General features: G+C 59.2%; 1 protein-coding gene across 1 annotated transcript; it reads left to right on the top strand.

Annotated features, from left to right (window-relative positions):
* Positions 1 to 246: 246 nt before the first annotated feature.
* CXXC1 (CXXC finger protein 1) lies at positions 247 to 17,663 on the top strand (the record flags this gene model as incomplete). Its single annotated transcript, XM_057399012.1, has 13 exons — positions 247 to 320; positions 399 to 496; positions 2,676 to 2,776; positions 3,972 to 4,087; positions 5,165 to 5,320; positions 6,857 to 6,883; positions 7,942 to 8,091; positions 11,333 to 11,440; positions 12,283 to 12,467; positions 14,293 to 14,500; positions 16,073 to 16,183; positions 17,402 to 17,451; positions 17,546 to 17,663. Coding segments are annotated over exons 1-13 (1,431 nt in total), but the record flags the coding sequence as incomplete, so codon positions are not given.
* Positions 17,664 to 18,054: the final 391 nt, after the last annotated feature.

The following is an 18,054-nucleotide window of genomic DNA, read 5'->3' on the forward strand; positions in this document are numbered from 1 at the left end:
AGGGACCTGCTGCCCCCTATCCCCGCCCCACTACGTCCTTACGTCATCCCCTACGTCACCAATAAACGTTCTTAACCCTCCCCCCCCTTCCTTTATCCGTGCCTATGGCGGCTCAAGAGGCCCAGGGCACATTTCCCCCCCCAACATGGCCGCCTCCATAGGCGGCCGCCATTTTACCGCCTGGTCCCACACTGCGCGCCGCCATTTTGTGCCGCTCTACGCATGCGCCTCCTCCCTTTCCCCCCCCCTCCGGAAGCGGAAGCGGGCAGCGCTTCCTCCTTCCGGCTTATGGCGGAGCGCGGTGGGGCCGAGCGGCGATGGTGAGCGCTCGCTATGGGGCTCGCTATGGGGCGGGGGAGCCGGCAATGGCGGCCCCATTGCCCTGTCCCGCCCCACAGGACAGCGAGTTCTCGGACGCGGAAGCGGGGCCGGGGGGGGAGGAGAACGCGCCCGTTTATTGCGTGTGCCGCAAACCGGACATCAACTGCTTCATGATGTGAGTGTGGGGCGGGGACCCCCGCTTATGGGGCTGGGAACCCGGTTGTGGGGCGGAGATCCCTTGTTATGGGGCGGAGATCCACGTTATGGGGCTGAGATCCACGTTATGGGGCTGAGATCCACGTTATGGGGCTGAGATCCACGTTATGGGGCTGAGAACCACGTTATGGGGCTGAAATCCACGTTATGGGGCTGAAATCCACGTTATGGGGCTGGAACCCCCCTGGTATAGGGCTGGGAACCCGGTTGTGGGGCGGAGATCCCCTGTTATGGGGCGGAGATCCACGTTATGGGGCTGAGATCCACGTTATGGGGCTGAGATCCACGTTATGGGGCTGAAATCCACGTTATGGGGCTGGAACCCCCCTGGTATAGGGCTGGGAACCCGGTTGTGGGGCGGAGATCCCTTGTTATGGGGCTGAGATCCACGTTATGGGGCTGAGATCCACGTTATGGGGCTGAGAACCGCGTTATGGGGCTGAAATCCACGTTATGGGGCTGGAACCCCCCTGGTATAGGGCTGGGAACCCGGTTGTGGGGCGGAGATCCCCTGTTACGGGGCTGAGATCCATGTTATGGGGCTGAGAACCCGGTTATGGGGTGGAGATCCCCTGTTATGGGGCTGAAATCCACGTTATGGGGTTGGAGCCCCCCTGGTATGGGGCTGAGACCCTCGTTATGGGGCTGAGAACCCGGTTATGGGGCGGAGATCCCCTGTTATGGGGCTGAGATCCACGTTATGGGGCTGAGAACCCGGTTATGGGGCGGAGATCCCCTGTTATGGGGCTGAGATCCACGTTATGGGGCTGAGAACCCCGTTATGGGGCTGAGATCCATGTTATGGGGCTGAGATCCACCTGTTATGGGGCTGAGAACCCGGTTATGGGGCGCAGATCCCCTGTTATGGGGCGGAGATCCACGTTACGGGGCTGAGAACCCCGTTATGGGGCTGAGATCCACATTATGGGGCTGAAACCCACCGGTTATGGGGCTGAAAACCACGTTATGGGGCTGGAGCCCCCCTGGTATGGGGCTGAGAGCCTTGTTATGGGGCTGAGATCCCTACTTATGGGGCTGGGATCCCTGTTATGGGGCTGAGCTCCCCCCATTATGGGCCTGAAACCCCCGTTACGGGGCTGAGATCCTCACTTATGGGGCTGAACTCCCCCCATTATGGGCCTGAAATCCCCGTTATGGGGCTGAGATCCTCACTTATGGGGCTGAGATCCCTGTTATGGGGCTGAACTCCCCCCGTTATGGGGCTGAGATCCTCACTTATGGGGCTGAGATCCCCACTTATGGGGCTGAGGTCCCTGTTATGGGGCTGAACTCCCCCCGTTATGGGGCTGAGATCTCTGTTATGGGGCTGAGATCCCTGTTATGGGGCTGAACTCCCCCCGTTATGGGGCTGTCCGGTTGCTTGGGACCCATAGGGGAGTACTTGGAGGGCTCCATTTGGGGCTTTGGGGGGGGCCTGGACCCCTGGGTCCCTCAGAGGGAGGCTGAGGGGGTCCCATTGGGGGTCTCGGGGGGGGGGGGGTCGGACCCTTGGGTGCTTTGAGGGGGTTCGGGGGGGTCTGGACCCTTGGGTCCTAAAGAGAGGGGTTTGGGGGGGTCCCGTTGGGGGGGTTGGGACCCGTTTGGGGGGGTCCCTTTGGGGGGGGTTGGGGCCATTTTAGGGGGGTTGGGACCCGTTTAGGGGGTTTGGGGGGGGTGGGGCCCGTTTAGGGGGGTTTGGGGGGGTCCCTTTGGGGGGGTTGGGACCCGTTTAGGGGGTTTGGGGGGGTCCCTTTGGGGGGGTTGGGACCCGTTTAGGGGGGTTTGGGGGGGTCCCTTTGGGGGGGTTGGGGCCTGTTTGGGGGGGGTCCCTTTGGGGGGGTTGGGACCCGTTTAGGGGGTTTGGGGGGGGTTGGGGCCATTTTAGGGGGGGTTGGGGGGTCCCTTTGGGGGGGGGTTGGGACCCTTTTAGGGGGGTCCCTTTGGGGGGGTTGGGACCCTTGGGTGCTTTAAGCAGGGGGAGAGGGGTATTGGGGGGGGGGTTGGGTCCCTTGTGGCGACTTAGGGGGTGCTTTGGGGGGGTGGGGGTGGTTTAAGGACCCTGGCCCCCTATAGGGGTGCTTGGGGGGGGGTGGGGTTAAGGCCCCCCCTGCCCCACTTTTAACCCCTCTGCCCCATAGAGGATGCGACAACTGCAACGAGTGGTTCCATGGCGACTGCATCAACATCACCGAGAAGATGGCCAAGGCCATCCGGGAGTGGTACTGCCTCCAGTGCCGCGGTGAGCACGGGACCCACACTTATGGGGCACACTTATGGGGCGGGCCCTGGGGGGGGTCCAAACCCCCCCACCCCCCCCCCCGGTCTTGTGTTAGGGGAAAGGGGTTGGGGTTTGGTTGAGCTTTAGGGGGTGAAGGGGAAGGTTTGGGGGGGGATTGGGGTCTTTTGGGGGGGGTTGGGTGCTGTTTGGGGGGGAAATGTGGGTCCTGGGGGTCCTTTATGGGTGTTGGGGGGGGAATGGGGGTCCTGCCCCCCATTTGTGGCTGTTGTGGGGCTCACGTGTGGGTCCCGCCCCCCATTTGTGGCTGTTGTGGGGCTCACGTGTGGGTCCTGCCCCCATTTGTGGCTGTTGTGGGGCTCACGTGTGGGTCCCGCCCCCCATTTGTGGCTGTTGTGGGGCTCACGTGTGGGTCCTGCCCCCCATTTGTGGCTGTTGTGGGGCTCACGTGTGGGTCCAGCCCCCCATTTGTGGCTGTTGGGGGGGCTGTGGGGCTCACGTGTGGGTCCAGCCCCCCATTTGTGGCAGTTGTGGGGCTCACGTGTGGGTCCCGCCCCCCATTTGTGGCTGTTGTGGGGCTCACGTGCGGGTCCCGCCCCCCATTTGTGGCTGTTGTGGGGCTCACGTGTGGGTCCCGCCCCCCATTTGTGGCTGTTGTGGGGTGTGGGTCCCGCCCCCCATTTGTGGCTGTTGTGGGGCTCACGTGTGGGTCCCGCCCCCCATTTGTGGCTGTTGTGGGGCTCACGTGTGGGTCCCGCCCCCCATTTGTGGCTGTTGTGGGGCTCACGTGTGGGTCCCGCCCCCCATTTGTGGCTGTTGTGGGGCTCACGTGTGGGTCCTGCCCCCCATTTGTGGCTGTTGTGGGGCTCACGTGTGGGTCTTGCCCCCCATTTGTGGCTGTTGTGGGGCTCACGTGTGGGTCCTGCCCCCCATTTGTGGCTGTTGTGGGGCTCACGTGTGGGTCCTGCCCCCCATTTGTGGCTGTTGTGGGGCTCACGTGTGGGTCCCGCACGCCATTTGTGGCTGTTGTGGGGCTCACGTGTGGGTCCTGCCCCCCATTTGTGGCTGTTGTGGGGCTCACGTGTGGGTCCCGCCCCCCATTTGTGGCTGTTGTGGGGCTCACGTGTGGGTCCCGCCCCCCATTTGTGGCTGTTGTGGGGCTCACGTGTGGGTCCTGCCCCCCATGTCCCCCCTGCAGAGAAGGATCCCAGCCTGGAGATCCGCTACCGGCACAAGAAGTGGAGGGAGAAGGAGCGCGAGCACGAGAGCTCCAAAGCCCAGGAGCTGGCGCTGGAGCAGGGCCGAGCGGCCAAGGTGGGGCGCTATGGGGCGCTATGGGGCGGGGGGGAGAATGGGACCTTCCCCCTTTAACCCCATAGGGAGCGGTGGGACGCTATGGGATGCTATGGGGCAGGGGGGAGAATGGGACCTTCCCCCTTTAACCCCATAGGGAGCAGTGGGACGCTATGGGGCGCTATGGGGCGCTATGGGGCAGGGGGGAGAATGGGACACCCCCGTTTAACCTCATAGGGAGCAGTGGGACGCTATGGGGCGCTATGGGGCGCTATGGGGCGGGGGGGAGAATGGGACACCCCCCTTTAACCCCATAGGGAGCGGTGGGACGCTATGGGGTGCTATGGGGCGCTATGGGGCAGGGGGGAGAATGGGGCCTTCCCCCTTTAACCCCATAGGGAGCGGTGGGGCGCTATGGGGCGCTATGGGGCGAGGGGGAGAATGGGACACCCCCCCTTTAACCCCATATTGAGTGCTGGGGCGCTATGGGGCAGGGAGAGAATGGGACACCCCCCCTTTAACCCCATAGGGAGCGGTGGGATGCTATGGGGCGCTATGGGGCAGGGGGGAGAATGGGACCCCCTCTCTTTAACCCCTTAGGGAGCGGTGGGGCGCTATGGGGTGTGGGGGAGAATGGGACACCCCCCCTTTAACCCCATAGGGAGTGGTGGGACGCTATGGGGTGCTCTGGGGCGAGGGTGAGAATGTAACCTCCCCCTTTAACCCCATATTGAGCGCTGGGGCACTATGGGGCGCTATGGGGCAGGGAGAGAATGGGACACCCCCCGTTTAACCCCATAGGGAGCGGTGGGATGCTATGGGGCGGGGGGGAGAATGGGACACCCCCGTTTAACCCCATAGGGAGCAGTGGGACGCTATGGGGCGAGGGGGAGAATGGGACCCCCTCTCTTTAACCCCATAGGGAGCAGTGGGGCGCTACGGGGCGGGGGGAGAGAACCGACTGCCCCCTCCTTTAACCCCATAGGGAGCAGTGGGGCGCTATGGGGCAGGGGGGAGAATGGGACACACCCTCCCCCCCCCCCCCTTTAACCCCATCGGGACCTCTGGGCGGGTTAACTTGTGGGTCCCGCCCCATAGATCAAGCGCTCGGCGCGGATGTGTGGGGAGTGCGAGGCGTGCCGGCGCCCCGAGGACTGCGGGCAGTGCGACTTCTGCCGCGACATGAAGAAGTTCGGGGGCCCCAACAAGATCCGCCAGAAGTGCCGCCTGCGGCAGTGCCAGCTGCGCGCCCGCGTCAGTGCCCGCGGCCTCCTGCCGTGTTCTTAGCGTGTTCTTAGCGTGTTCTGAGTCTGTGGTTAGCGTTTTGGAGCGTGTTCAGAGCGCGTTGTGAGCATGTTAGCGTGTTCAGAGTCTGTGGTTAGCGTGTTGGAGCGTGTTTTTAGCGTGTTCAGAGTCTGTGGTTAGCGTGTTGGAGCGTGTTCTTAGCGTGTTCAGAGTCTGTGGTTAGCGTGTTGGAGCGTGTTCTTAGCATGCTCAGAGCGCGTTGTGAGCATGTTAGCGTGTTCAGAGCGCGTTGTGAGCATGTTAGTGTGTTCAGAGTGTGTTAGCATGTTCAGAGAATGTTAGTAGCGTCTTGGAGCATGTTGGAACGTGTTCTTAGCATGCTCAGTGTGTGGTTAGCGTTTTGGAACGTGTTAGCATGTTCAGAGCGTGTTGTTAGCATGTTGGAACGTTCTTAGCATGTTCAGAATGTGGTGTTAGCGTGTTGGAGCGTGATAGCATGTTCAGAGCACATTGTGAGCGTGTTCTTAGCATGTTCAGAATGTGGTGTTAGTGTGCTGGAGCGTGTTAGCGTGTTCAGAGAGTGTTGTTAGCATGTTGGAGTGTGTTCAGAGTGTGGTGTTAGTGTGCTGGAACATGTTAGCGTGTTCAGAGAGTGTTGTTAGCATGTTGGAGCGTGTTCTTAGCATGTTCAGAGTGTGTGGTTAGTGTTTTGGAGCGTGTTAGCATGTTCAGAGTGTGTTGTTAGCATGTTGGAGCATGTTTCTTAGCATGTTCAGAGTGTGTTGTGAGCGTGCTGGAGCATGTTAGCATGTTCAGAGTGTGTTGTTAACATGTTGGAGCATGTTTCTTAGCATGTTCAGAATGTGGTGTTGGCATGTTGGAGTGTGTTAGCATGTTCAGAGCGCATTGTTAGTGTGTTGGATCATGTTCTTAGCCTGTTCAGAGTGTGTTGTTAGTGTGTTGGAGCGTGTTAGCGTGTTCAGAGTGTGTTGTTAATGTGTTGGGGCATGGTGGTAGTGTGTTGTTAGCGTGTTAGACCGTGTTTGTGTGTTCAGAGCGTGTTGTTAGCGTGTTGGAGAGTGGTGGTAGTGTGTTGGAACATGGTATTAGCGTCACGTTAGACTGTGTTAACGTGTTCAGTGTGGTGTTAGTGTGTTAGATTGTGTTAACATGGTCAGAGTGTGTTGTTAGCGTGTTGGAGCGTGGTGTGAGTGTGGTGTTAGCATTTTGGAACATGTTAGCATGCTCAGTGTGTGTTGCTTGTGTGTTGGAGCATGTTGTTAGTGTGTTGGGACTGTGTTGATAACATGTTGGAGCATGGCGTTAGCCTGTTGGAACGTGTTAGCATGCTCAGAGCGTGTTGTTAGTGTGCTGGTGCGTGTTGTTAGCATGTTGAAACGTGCTAGTGTGTTCAGAGTATGTTGGGAGTGTTTTGATAACATGTTAGCATGTTGGCTCATGTTAACATGTTCATAGTGTGTTAGCGTGTTGGTGTGTCCTTGGCGTGTTCTTGGCATGTTTCTCACGTGTCCCTTTCTCCCCCAGGAGTCCTACAAGTACTTCCCCACCTCGGTGAGTCCTGGAGCCCTTTTAGGGGGGGTCCCATCTATGGGGGGGGGGGGGTCCCATGGGGCTGGGAGGGGGTTTTGGGGGTCCCGGTGATACCTGGGTCCCCCCTAGGGGCAATTGGGGGGCTCCTATTGGTGGCAATAGGGGGGTCTCTATGATAACCGGGTCCCCCCATGCTGGCAGTAGGGAGGTCCCCAAGACATTTGGATGCCCCCATAGTGGCAATAGGGGGGTCCCCATGGTGGCAATAGGGGGGTCCCCACAATACCTGGGTCCCCATTGATGGCAATAGGGGGGTCCCCATGACACCCAGGTCCCCCCATAGCAGCAATAGATGGGTCCCTATGATACCCGGGTCCCCCCATAGTGGCAACAGGGGGGTCCCCGTGATACCCAGGTCCCCATTGATGACAACAGGGGGGTCCCCACGATACCTGGGTCCCCATTGATGGCAATAGGGGGGTCCCTATGATACCCGGGTCCCCATTGATGGCAATAGGGGGGTCCCCACAATACCTGGGTCCCCATTGATGGCAATAGGGGGGTCCCCACAATACCTGGGTCCCCATTGATGGCAATAGGGGGGTCCCCACAATACCTGGGTCCCCATTGATGGCAATAGGGGGGTCCCCACAATACCTGGGTCCCCATTGATGGCAATAGGGGGGTCCCCACAATACCTGGGTCCCCATTGATGGCAATAGGGGGGTCCCCACGATACCTGGGTCCCCATTGATGGCAATAGGGGGGTCCCCACGATACCTGGGTCCCCATTGATGGCAATAGGGGGGTCCCCACAATACCTGGGTCCCCATTGATGGCAATAGGGGGGTCCCCACAATACCTGGGTCCCCATTGATGGCAATAGGGGGGTCCCTATGATACCCGGGTCCCCATTGATGACAATAGGGGGGTCCCCACAATACCTGGGTCCCCATTGATGGCAATAGGGGGGTCCCCATGACACCCAGGTGCCCCCCATAGCGGCAATAGGGGGGGTCCCCACCGTGCTGTGGGTCTGGGGTGGTTTTGATGCTGACCCCCCCCCACTGCCCCCCAAGCTGTCCCGGGGGCGCGAGGGGGAGCTGGAGCTGCTGAAGGAGCAGCTGGGGGCCACGGGGCCCCCCGAGAGCCTCTCGGACGAGGAGCTGCCGCTGGACCCCCGCCTCTACCAGGAGCTCTGCGCCGGAGCCTTCGATGAGCACGGCCTGGTGAGGACCCCCCCACCCCCCCAGCGCCCGCAGGCACCCCAAAACCCCCCCAGAATGCACCGGATCCCCTTCAGATGGTGCCAAAAGGGGGTAAATGGGGCTCTGGGGACCTCAAAATGCACCAAACCCCATTCAAATGGTGCCAAAATGGGGTAAATGGGGCTCTGGGGACCCCAAAATGCACCAAGCCCCATTCAAATGGCTCTAAAAGGGCCTAAATTGGGCTCTGGGGACCCCAAAATGCACCAAACCCCATTCAAATGGCTCTAAAAGGGCCTAAATTGGGCTCTGGGGGCCCCAAAATGCACCAAATCCCACACAAATGGCTCTAAAAGGGCCTGAATTGGGATATGGGGACCCCAAAATGCATCAAATCCCATCAAAATGGCTCTAAAATGGCCTAAATGGGCTCTGGGGACCCCAAAATGCACCAAACCCCATTCAAATGGTGCCAAAATGGGGTAAATGGGGCTCTGGGGACCCCAAAATGCACCAAATCCCATTCAAATGGCTCTAAAATGGCCTGAATTGGGCTCTGGGGACCCCAAAATGCATCAAATCCCATCAAAATGGCTCTAAAATGGCCTGAATTGGGCTCTGGGGACCCCAAAATGCATCAAATCCCATCAAAATGGCTCTAAAATGGCCTGAATTGGGCTCTGGGGACCCCAAAATGCACCAAATCCCACACAAATGGCTCTAAAAGGGCCTAAATTGGGCTCTGGGGACCCCAAAATGCATCAAATCCCACTCAAATGGCTCTAAAAGGGCCTGAATTGGGCTCTGGGGACCCCAAAATGCACCAAATCCCATTCAAATGGCTCTAAAATGGCCTAAATTGGCCTCTGGGGACCCCAAAATGCATCAAATCCCATTCAAATGGCTCTAAAATGGCCTAAATTGGCCTCTGGGGACCCCAAAATGCATCAAATCCCATCAAAATGGCTCTAAAATGGCCTGAATTGGGCTCTGGGGACCCCAAAATGCACCAAATCCCACACAAATGGCTCTAAAAGGGCCTAAATTGGGCTCTGGGGACCCCAAAATGCATCAAATCCCACTCAAATGGCTCTAAAAGGGCCTGAATTGGGCTCTGGGGACCCCAAAATGCACCAAATCCCATTCAAATGGCTCTAAAATGGCCTAAATTGGCCTCTGGGGACCCCAAAATGCATCAAATCCCATCAAAATGGCTCTAAAATGGCCTGAATTGGGCTCTGGGGACCCCAAAATGCACCAAATCCCACACAAATGGCTCTAAAAGGGCCTAAATTGGGCTCTGGGGACCCCAAAATGCATCAAATCCCACTCAAATGGCTCTAAAAGGGCCTGAATTGGGCTCTGGGGACCCCAAAATGCACCAAATCCCATTCAAATGGCTCTAAAATGGCCTAAATTGGCCTCTGGGGACCCCAAAATGCATCAAATCCCATTCAAATGGCTCTAAAATGGCCTAAATTGGCCTCTGGGGACCCCAAAATGCATCAAATCCCATCAAAATGGCTCTAAAATGGCCTGAATTGGGATATGGGGACCCCAAAATGCATCAAATCCCATTCAAATGGCTCTAAAATGGCCTGAATTGGGATATGGGGACCCCAAAATGCACCAAACCCCATTCAAATGGCTCTAAAATGGCCTAAATGGGCTCTGGGAACCCCAAAATGCACCAAACCCCATTCAAATGGTGCCAAAATGGCCTGAATTGGGCTCTGGGGACCCCAAAATGCACCAAATCCCATTCAAATGGCTCTAAAATGGCCTGAATTGGGATATGGGGACCCCAAAATGCACCAAATCCCATTCAAATGGCTCTAAAATGGCCTGAATTGGGATATGGGTACCCCAAACTGCACCAAATCCCACCAAAATTGGTCCAAAATTGCTTAAATTGGGATCTGGGGACCCAAAATCCCCCCAAAATGCATCAAATCCCACTGGAATGGCACCAAAATGCCCTAAATTGGGCTCTGGGGACCCCAAACTGCACCAAATCCTGCCAGAATTGGTCCAAAACTGCTAAAATTGGGATCTGGGGACCCAAAATCCCCCCAGAATGAACCAAATCCCACTGGAATGGCACCAAAATGCCCTAAATTGGGCTCTGGGGACCCAAAACCCCCCAAAATGCCCCAAAAGCCACCAGAATTGCCCCAAACCAACCCAAATTCAGCCTTGGGGACCCCAAATGCCCCGGTTTCAGCCTCCAAGACCTGCCGGGGCATGTTCTTAGCATGCTAGGGCATGTTTTTAGCGTGTTTAAAGCGCACTGGGGCGCGTTTTAAGCACGTGAACGCGTCTCGAAGCGTGTTGAAGCGTGTTTTAAGTACGTTTAGGCTTTAGCATGTTTATGCGTGTCAAAGCACATGCATAAGCACGCTTGGACACGCAGAGCCATGGTTTTGAGCCCTGTTTCGGTGTGTAGAGATGTGTTTTAAGCGTGTTTTGCCGTGCCATGGCGTGTGCTGAGCGAGTTTAGGTGCGCCAAGGCATGTTCTAAGCATGTAGGGGTACATTGAGACATGTTCTAAGTGTGTTGAGCTGTGTTTTAAGCATGCAGGGGCACATCAAGACATGTTCTAAGCGTGTCACGCTGTGTTTCAAGCATGCAGGGACACGGTGAGGCATGTTGTAAGCATGTCGAGCTGTGTTTGAAGCACACAGGGACACAGTGAGGCATGTTCTAAGCATGTCGAGCTGTGTTTGAAGCACACAGGGACACAGGCATGTTCTAAGCATGTCGAGCTGTGTTTTAAGCATGGTGAAGCATGTTCAAAGCATGTCAAGCTGTGTTTTAAGCACGCAGGGGCACATCAAGACGTGTTCTAAGCGTGTTGAGCTGTGTTTTAAGCACGCAGGGGCACATCAAGACATGTTCTAAGCATGTCGAGCTGTGTTTTAAGCACGCAGGGGCACATCAAGACATGTTTTAAGCGTGTCGAGCTGTGTTTTAAGCACGCAGGGGCACATCAAGACATGTTCCAAGCATGTCAAGCTGTGTTTTAAGCATGCAGAGGCACATCAAGACATGTTCTAAGCGTGTCGAGCTGTGTTTTAAGCACGCAGGGACACGGTGAGACATGTTCTAAGCGTTTCGAGCTGTGTTTTAAGCACGCAGGGGCACATCAAGACGTGTTCCAAGCGTGTCGAGCTGTGTTTTAAGCACACAGGGACACGGTGAGGCATGTTCTAAGCGTGTCGAGCTGGGTTTTACGCATGTCCTTGGCGTGTTCCCTTCCAGCCATGGCTCAGTGACGCCGAGGACGCCCCTTTCCTCGACCCCGTCCTGCGGAAGCGCGCCGTCAAAGTCAAACACGTCAAGCGCAGGGAGAAGAAGTCGGACAAGAAGGTCTGTACTGGTCTATACTGGTTTATACTGGTCTCCTCCTATTGCCCTCTATTGCCCCCATCACCCCCTATTGCCCACTATCGCTCCCTATCGCCCCCTATCACCCCCTATTGCCCTCTCTTGTCCCCTATCGCCCCCTATCACCCCCTATTGCCCTCTCTTGTCCCCTATCGCTCACTATCATCCCCTATTGCCCTCTCTTGCCCCCTATCGCTCACTATCACCCCCTATTGCCCTCTCTTGCCCCCTATCGCTCACTATCACCCCCTATTGCTCACTATCGCCCCCTATCACCTCCTATTGCCCTCTATTGCCTCCATCACCCCCTGTTGCCCACTGTCACTCCCCCTATCGCCCCCTATTGCTCACTATCGCCTCCTATCACCCCCTATTGCCCTCTATTGCCCCCTATCGCCCTCTATTGCCCCCTATCGCCCTCTATTGCCCCCATCGCCCTTTATCGCTCACTATTGCCCCCTATTGCCCTCTATCGCCCCCTATCGCCCCCTATTGCCCCCTATCGCTCCCCCTATCGCCCCCTATCGCCCTCTATTGCCCCCTATCGCCCTCTATTGCCCCCATCGCCCTTTATCGCTCACTATCGCCCCCTATCGCCCCCTATCGCCCCCTATTGCCCCCTATCGCCCCCTATCGCTCCCTATCGCTCACTATCACCCCCTATCACCCCCTATCACCCCCTATTGCCCCCTATCGCCCTCTATTGCCCACTATCTCTCCCCCTATCGCTCCCTATCGCTCACTATCGCCTCCTATTGCCCCCTATTGCCCCCTATCGCCCCCTATCACCCCCTATCGCTCACTCTCGCCCCCTGTGGCCGCAGAAGGAGGAGCGCTACAAGCGGCACCGGCAGAAGCCGCGGCACCGCGAGCGCAGCCGGCACCCGGAGCGCGCCGACACGCGGGACCCGGCGGGGCTGGGGCAGTGCCTGGGCCCCGGCTGCACCCGCCCGGCCCGGCCGCCCTCCAAGTACTGCAGCGAGGCCTGCGGGGTCAAACTGGCCGCCAAGTGAGTATGGACCGGTTCGGACCAGTATAAACCAGTATGGACCGGTTCGGACCAGTACAAACCAGTACGGGGTGTTAGAAACCACTGTGGACTAGCACAGAGCGGGATGGATCAGTATAGACCGGGGTAGAGCAACCAGTATAGAGGAGATTTGATCCCAGTGGATGCCATTTGATCCCAGTGGATCCTGTTGATCCCAATGGATCCCGTTGGCTCCCGTTGATCCTACTAGATCCCAAAGGAGTCCATTGGCTGCCATTGAGCCAATGGGATCCCATTTGATCCCAACGGATCCCATTGATTTCCGGGGATCCCATTGATCCCACTCGATCCCATTGGCTCCCGTTGATCCCACTCAATCCCATTGACTCCCATTGATCCCACGCGATCCCATTGGCTCCCATTGATCCCACTCGATCCCAATGGCTCCCGTTGATCCCACTCGATCCCATTGGGCCCCATTGATCCCACTCGATCCCATTGGCTCCCGTCGATCCCACTCGATCCCATTGGCTCCCCTTGACCCCATGGCCCCCATTGGCTCCCATTGACTCCCATTGACCCCCATTGCCCCCATTGACTCCCATTGACCCCCATTGACCCCCTTTGACCCCATTGACTCCCATTGCCCCCATTGACTCCCGTTGGCTCCCATTGGCTCCCATTAACTCCCATTGACCCCCATTGCCCCCATTGACCCCCATTGACCCCCATTGACTCCCATTGACTCCCATTGGCTCCCATTGGCTCCCATTGACCCCATTGACCCCCATTGACCCCCACATCCCCCCCAGCAGCCGCATCTACGAGATCCTGTCCCCATTGCCCCCATTGACTCTCATTGACTTCCATTGACCCCCATTGACTCCCATTGACTCCCATTGACTCCCATTGACCCCCATTGGCTCCCATTGCCCCCATTGACCCCCACATCCCCCCCAGCAGCCGCATCTACGAGATCCTGTCCCCATTGCCCCCATTGACTCTCATTGACTTCCATTGACCCCCATTGACTCCCATTGACTCCCATTGACTCCCATTGACTCCCATTGACTCCCATTGGCTCCCATTGCCCCCATTGACCCCCACATCCCCCCCGGCAGCCGCATCTACGAGATCCTGCCCCCATTGCCCCCATTGACTCTCATTGACTTCCATTGACCCCCATTGACTCCCATTGACCCCCATTGGCTCCCATTGCCCCCATTGACCTCCACATCCCCCCCAGCAGCCGCATCTACGAGATCCTGTCCCCATTGCCCCCATTGACTCTCATTGACTTCCATTGACCCCCATTGACTCCCATTGACTCCCATTGACTCCCATTGACTCCCATTGACTCCCATTGACTCCCATTGACCCCCATTGACTCCCATTGACCCCCATTGGCTCCCATTGCCCCCATTGACCCCCACATCCCCCCCGGCAGCCGCATCTACGAGATCCTGCCCCCATTGCCCCCATTGACTCTCATTGACTTCCATTGACTCCCATTGACTCCCATTGGCTCCCATTGACTCCCATTGACCCCCATTGGCTCCCATTGACTCCCATTGGCTCCCATTGACTCCCATTGCCCCCATTGACTCCCATTGGCTCCCATTGGCTCCCATTGACTCCCATTGCCCCCATTGACTCCCATTGACTCCCATTGGCTCCCATTGACCCCATTGACCCCCATTGGCTCCTATTGACCCCCATTGACTCCTGTTGCCCCCCATTGCCCCCCATTGCCCCCCATTGACCCCCATTGGCTCCCATTGACTCCCATTGACCCCCATTGGCTTCCATTGCCCCCCACTGACCCCCACATCCCCCCCGGCAGCCGCATCTACGAGATCCTGCCGCAGCGCATCCAGCAGTGGCAGCAGAGCCCATGCGTGGCGGAGGAGCACGGGAAGCGGCTGCTGGAGCGCATCCGGCGGGAGCAGCACCAGGCGCGCCTGCGCCTGCAGGACATGGAGCGGCGCTTCCACGAGCTCGAGGCGCTCATCGCCCGCGCCAAGGGGCACCCGGCGCGGCACGACGAGGAGGTGGGGGCAAAACCGCACCCGCGCACACACACCTGCATCTGCATCCACACACCTGCACCCGCGCACACACACCTGCACCCGCGCACACACACCTGCACCCGCGCACACACACCGGCACCCGCATCCACACCCGCACCGGCACCTGCATCCACACCCACACCTGCACCCGCGCACACACCTGCACCCACACCCGCACCCACACCTGCACCCGCATCCACACCCGCACCGGCACCCGCACACCAGCACCCGCATCCACACACCAGCACCCACACACCAGCACCCACACCAGCACCCACACCAGCACCCGCATCCACACACCAGCACCCACACCAGCACCCACACACCAGCACCCACACCAGCACCCGCATCCACACACCAGCACCCGCACCGGCACCCACACACACACACCAGCACCCGCATCCACACACCAGCACCCACACCAGCACCCACACACACACACCAGCACCCGCACCCACACACCAGCACCCGCACCCACACACCAGCACCCACACACACACACCAGCACCCGCATCCACACACCAGCACCCGCATCCACACCCGCACTGGCACCCACACACACACACCAGCACCCGCATCCACACACCAGCACCCGCATCCACACACCAGCACCCACACACACACACCAGCACCCGCATCCACACACCAGCACCCGCATCCACACCCGCACCGGCACCCACACACACACACCAGCACCCGCACCCACACACCAGCACCCACACACACACACCTGCATCTGCACCCGCATCCACACACCAGCACCCGCATCCACACCCGCACCGGCACCCACACACACACACCAGCACCCGCATCCACACACCAGCACCCACACACACACACCAGCACCCACACCAGCACCCACACACACACACCAGCACCCACACACACACACCAGCACCCACACCGGCACCCACACACACACACCAGCACCCGCATCCACACACCAGCACCCGCATCCACACACCAGCACCCACACACACACACCAGCACCCACACCAGCACCCACACACACACACCAGCACCCACACCGGCACCCACACACACACACCAGCACCCACATCCACACCCGCACCAGCACCCACGCACCCACACCCACACCTGCACCCAAAGCCGCACCCACACCCCCGCACCTGCACCCACACCCCTACCCCCAAACTGGGCTCTTGGGGATGCCCCTGAACCCCAAACCGTCCCCATCCCCCCCACACTTGGGCTCTTGGGGACCCCCTTGAACCCCAAAACACCCCCCCCACCCCCACCCCCACCATTGGGACCCCCCTGAACCCCAAAACGTCCCCATCCCCCACCCCCACCATTGGGAGCCCCCTGAACCCCAAACCATCCCCATCCCCCCCTTTGGCTCTTGGGGACCCCCCTGAGGTCATGGGGACCCCCCCAACCCCCCCCCCCATCCCCTTTGCTTCAATCCCCATTGAACCCCCAAATCCCCCCCCCCCCCCTTTGGCTCCTGGGGTCCCCCTGACCCCTCCCCCCCCCCCCCCCATCCCCCCGAACCCCAAAACTCCCGCAAGGTTTTTGGGGTCCCCCCATCAGAGCACGGAGGGGGACAGCGAGGACACGGAGCTGCAGATCTTCTGCGTCTCCTGCGGCCACCCCATCAACCCCAAGGTGGCGCTGCGGCACATGGAGCGCTGCTACGCCAAGGTGCCTGTGGGGCTGGGGCACTTGTGGGGCTGGGGCACTTGTGGGGCTGGGGCACTTATGGGGCTGGGGGCACTTATGGGGCCTGTGGGGCTAGGGGCACTTACGGGCTAGGGGCACTTATGGGGCCTGTGGGTACCTGTGGGGCTGGGGGCACTTATGGGGCTAGGGGCACTTATGGGGCTGGGGCACTTATGGGGCTGGGGGCACTTTGGGGGCTTGGGGCACTTATGGGGCTGGGGCACTTATGGGGCTAGGGGCACTTATGGGGCCTGTGGGTACCTGTGGGGCTGGGGGCACTTATGGGGCTAGGGGCACTTATGGGGCTGGGGCACTTATGGGGCCTGTGGGTACCTGTGGGGCTGGGGGCACTTATGGGGCTAGAGGCAGTTATGGGGCTAGGGGCACTTATGGGGCCTGTGGGTATCTGTGGGGCTATAGGCACTTATGGGGCTAGGGGCACTTATGGGGCGGGGGCACTTATGGGGCTGGGGCACTTATGGGGCCTGTGGGTACCTGTGGGGCTGGGGCACTTATGGGGCTAGAGGCACTTATGGGGCCTGTGGGTACCTGTGGGGCTAGGGGCACTTATGGGGCTAGAGGCACTTATGGGGCCTGTGGGTACCTGTGGGGCTGGGGGCACTTATGGGGCTGGGGCACTTATGGGGCTAGGGGCACTTATGGGGCTGGGGCACTTATGGGGCCTGTGGGTACCTGTGGGGCTAGAGGCACTTATGGGGCTAGGGGCACTTATGGGGCCTGTGGGTACCTGTGGGGCTGGGGCACTTATGGGGCCTTGGGTACCTGTGGGGCTAGAGGCACTTATGGGGCTAGAGGCACTTATGGGGCTAGGGGCACTTATGGGGCCTGTGGGTACCTGTGGGGCTAGAGGCACTTACGGGTCCTATAGGGCCCTATGGGGCTAGTGTCACTTATGGGTCCTATAGTTACCTATGGGTCCTATAGTTACTTATGGGGCCCTAGAAGCACTTATGGGGCCTTTACGTACCTGTGGGGCTAGAGGCACTTACGGGTCATATAGGTACCTATGGAACTAGAGACACTTATGGGGCCTATAGGTACCTATGTGGCCTAGAGGCACTTGTGGGTCGTGTAGGCACTTATGGGTCCCATAGGCACCCTATGGACCCCGCTGTGGGGCTCTATGGGGTGGTCTCTATAGGCCCCCAGCACCTATAACCCCCCCCACTTTCCCTTCAGTACGAGAGCCAAACGTCCTTTGGGTCCATGTACCCCACACGCATCGAGGGGTAAGTAAAGGGGGGGGGGAAGGCACCCATGGGTGGTGGTGGGGGGCACCCATGGGTGCCCCCCCCCCCACCCATGGGTGCCTCCCCCCCCCAGGGCCACCCGCCTCTTCTGTGATGTCTACAACCCCCAAAGCAAGACCTATTGCAAGCGCCTGCAGGTGCTGTGCCCTGAGCACTCGAGGGACCCCAAGGTGAGGGCACCCATGGGTGCTGGGGGGGCACCCATGGGTGCTGGGGGGGCACCCATGGGTGCTGGCGGGGGGGGGGGGGGGGGAAAGGGGAGAGGAGCGGGGTTATGGGGAGGCTGTGGGGATGGAGGAGGTTGGGGGGCACACATGGGTGCTGGGGGGGGGTGCTCGCACCTTGCTATAGGGCGCACGCATGGGTGCTATAGGGCGTGCACATGGGTGTTGTGGGCTGCATACGTGGGTGCACACACGGGTGCTATAGGGCTCACCCGTGGGTGCTGTGGGGCTCGCCCCGGGTGCTATAGGGCACACACATGGGTGCTATAGGACACATCAATGGGTGCTGTAGGGTGCAGGCGCAGGTGCTATAGGGCACACGCACACGCGTAGTACACATGGGTTCTGTGGGGCTCAC

Source organism: Pezoporus wallicus, unplaced genomic scaffold, assembly GCF_028554395.1.
Source record: "Pezoporus wallicus isolate ANWC-B61680 ecotype Strahan unplaced genomic scaffold, APGP_CSIRO_Pwel_v1 contig_14365, whole genome shotgun sequence".
Classification (NCBI taxonomy): Eukaryota; Metazoa; Chordata; class Aves; order Psittaciformes; family Psittacidae; genus Pezoporus; species Pezoporus wallicus.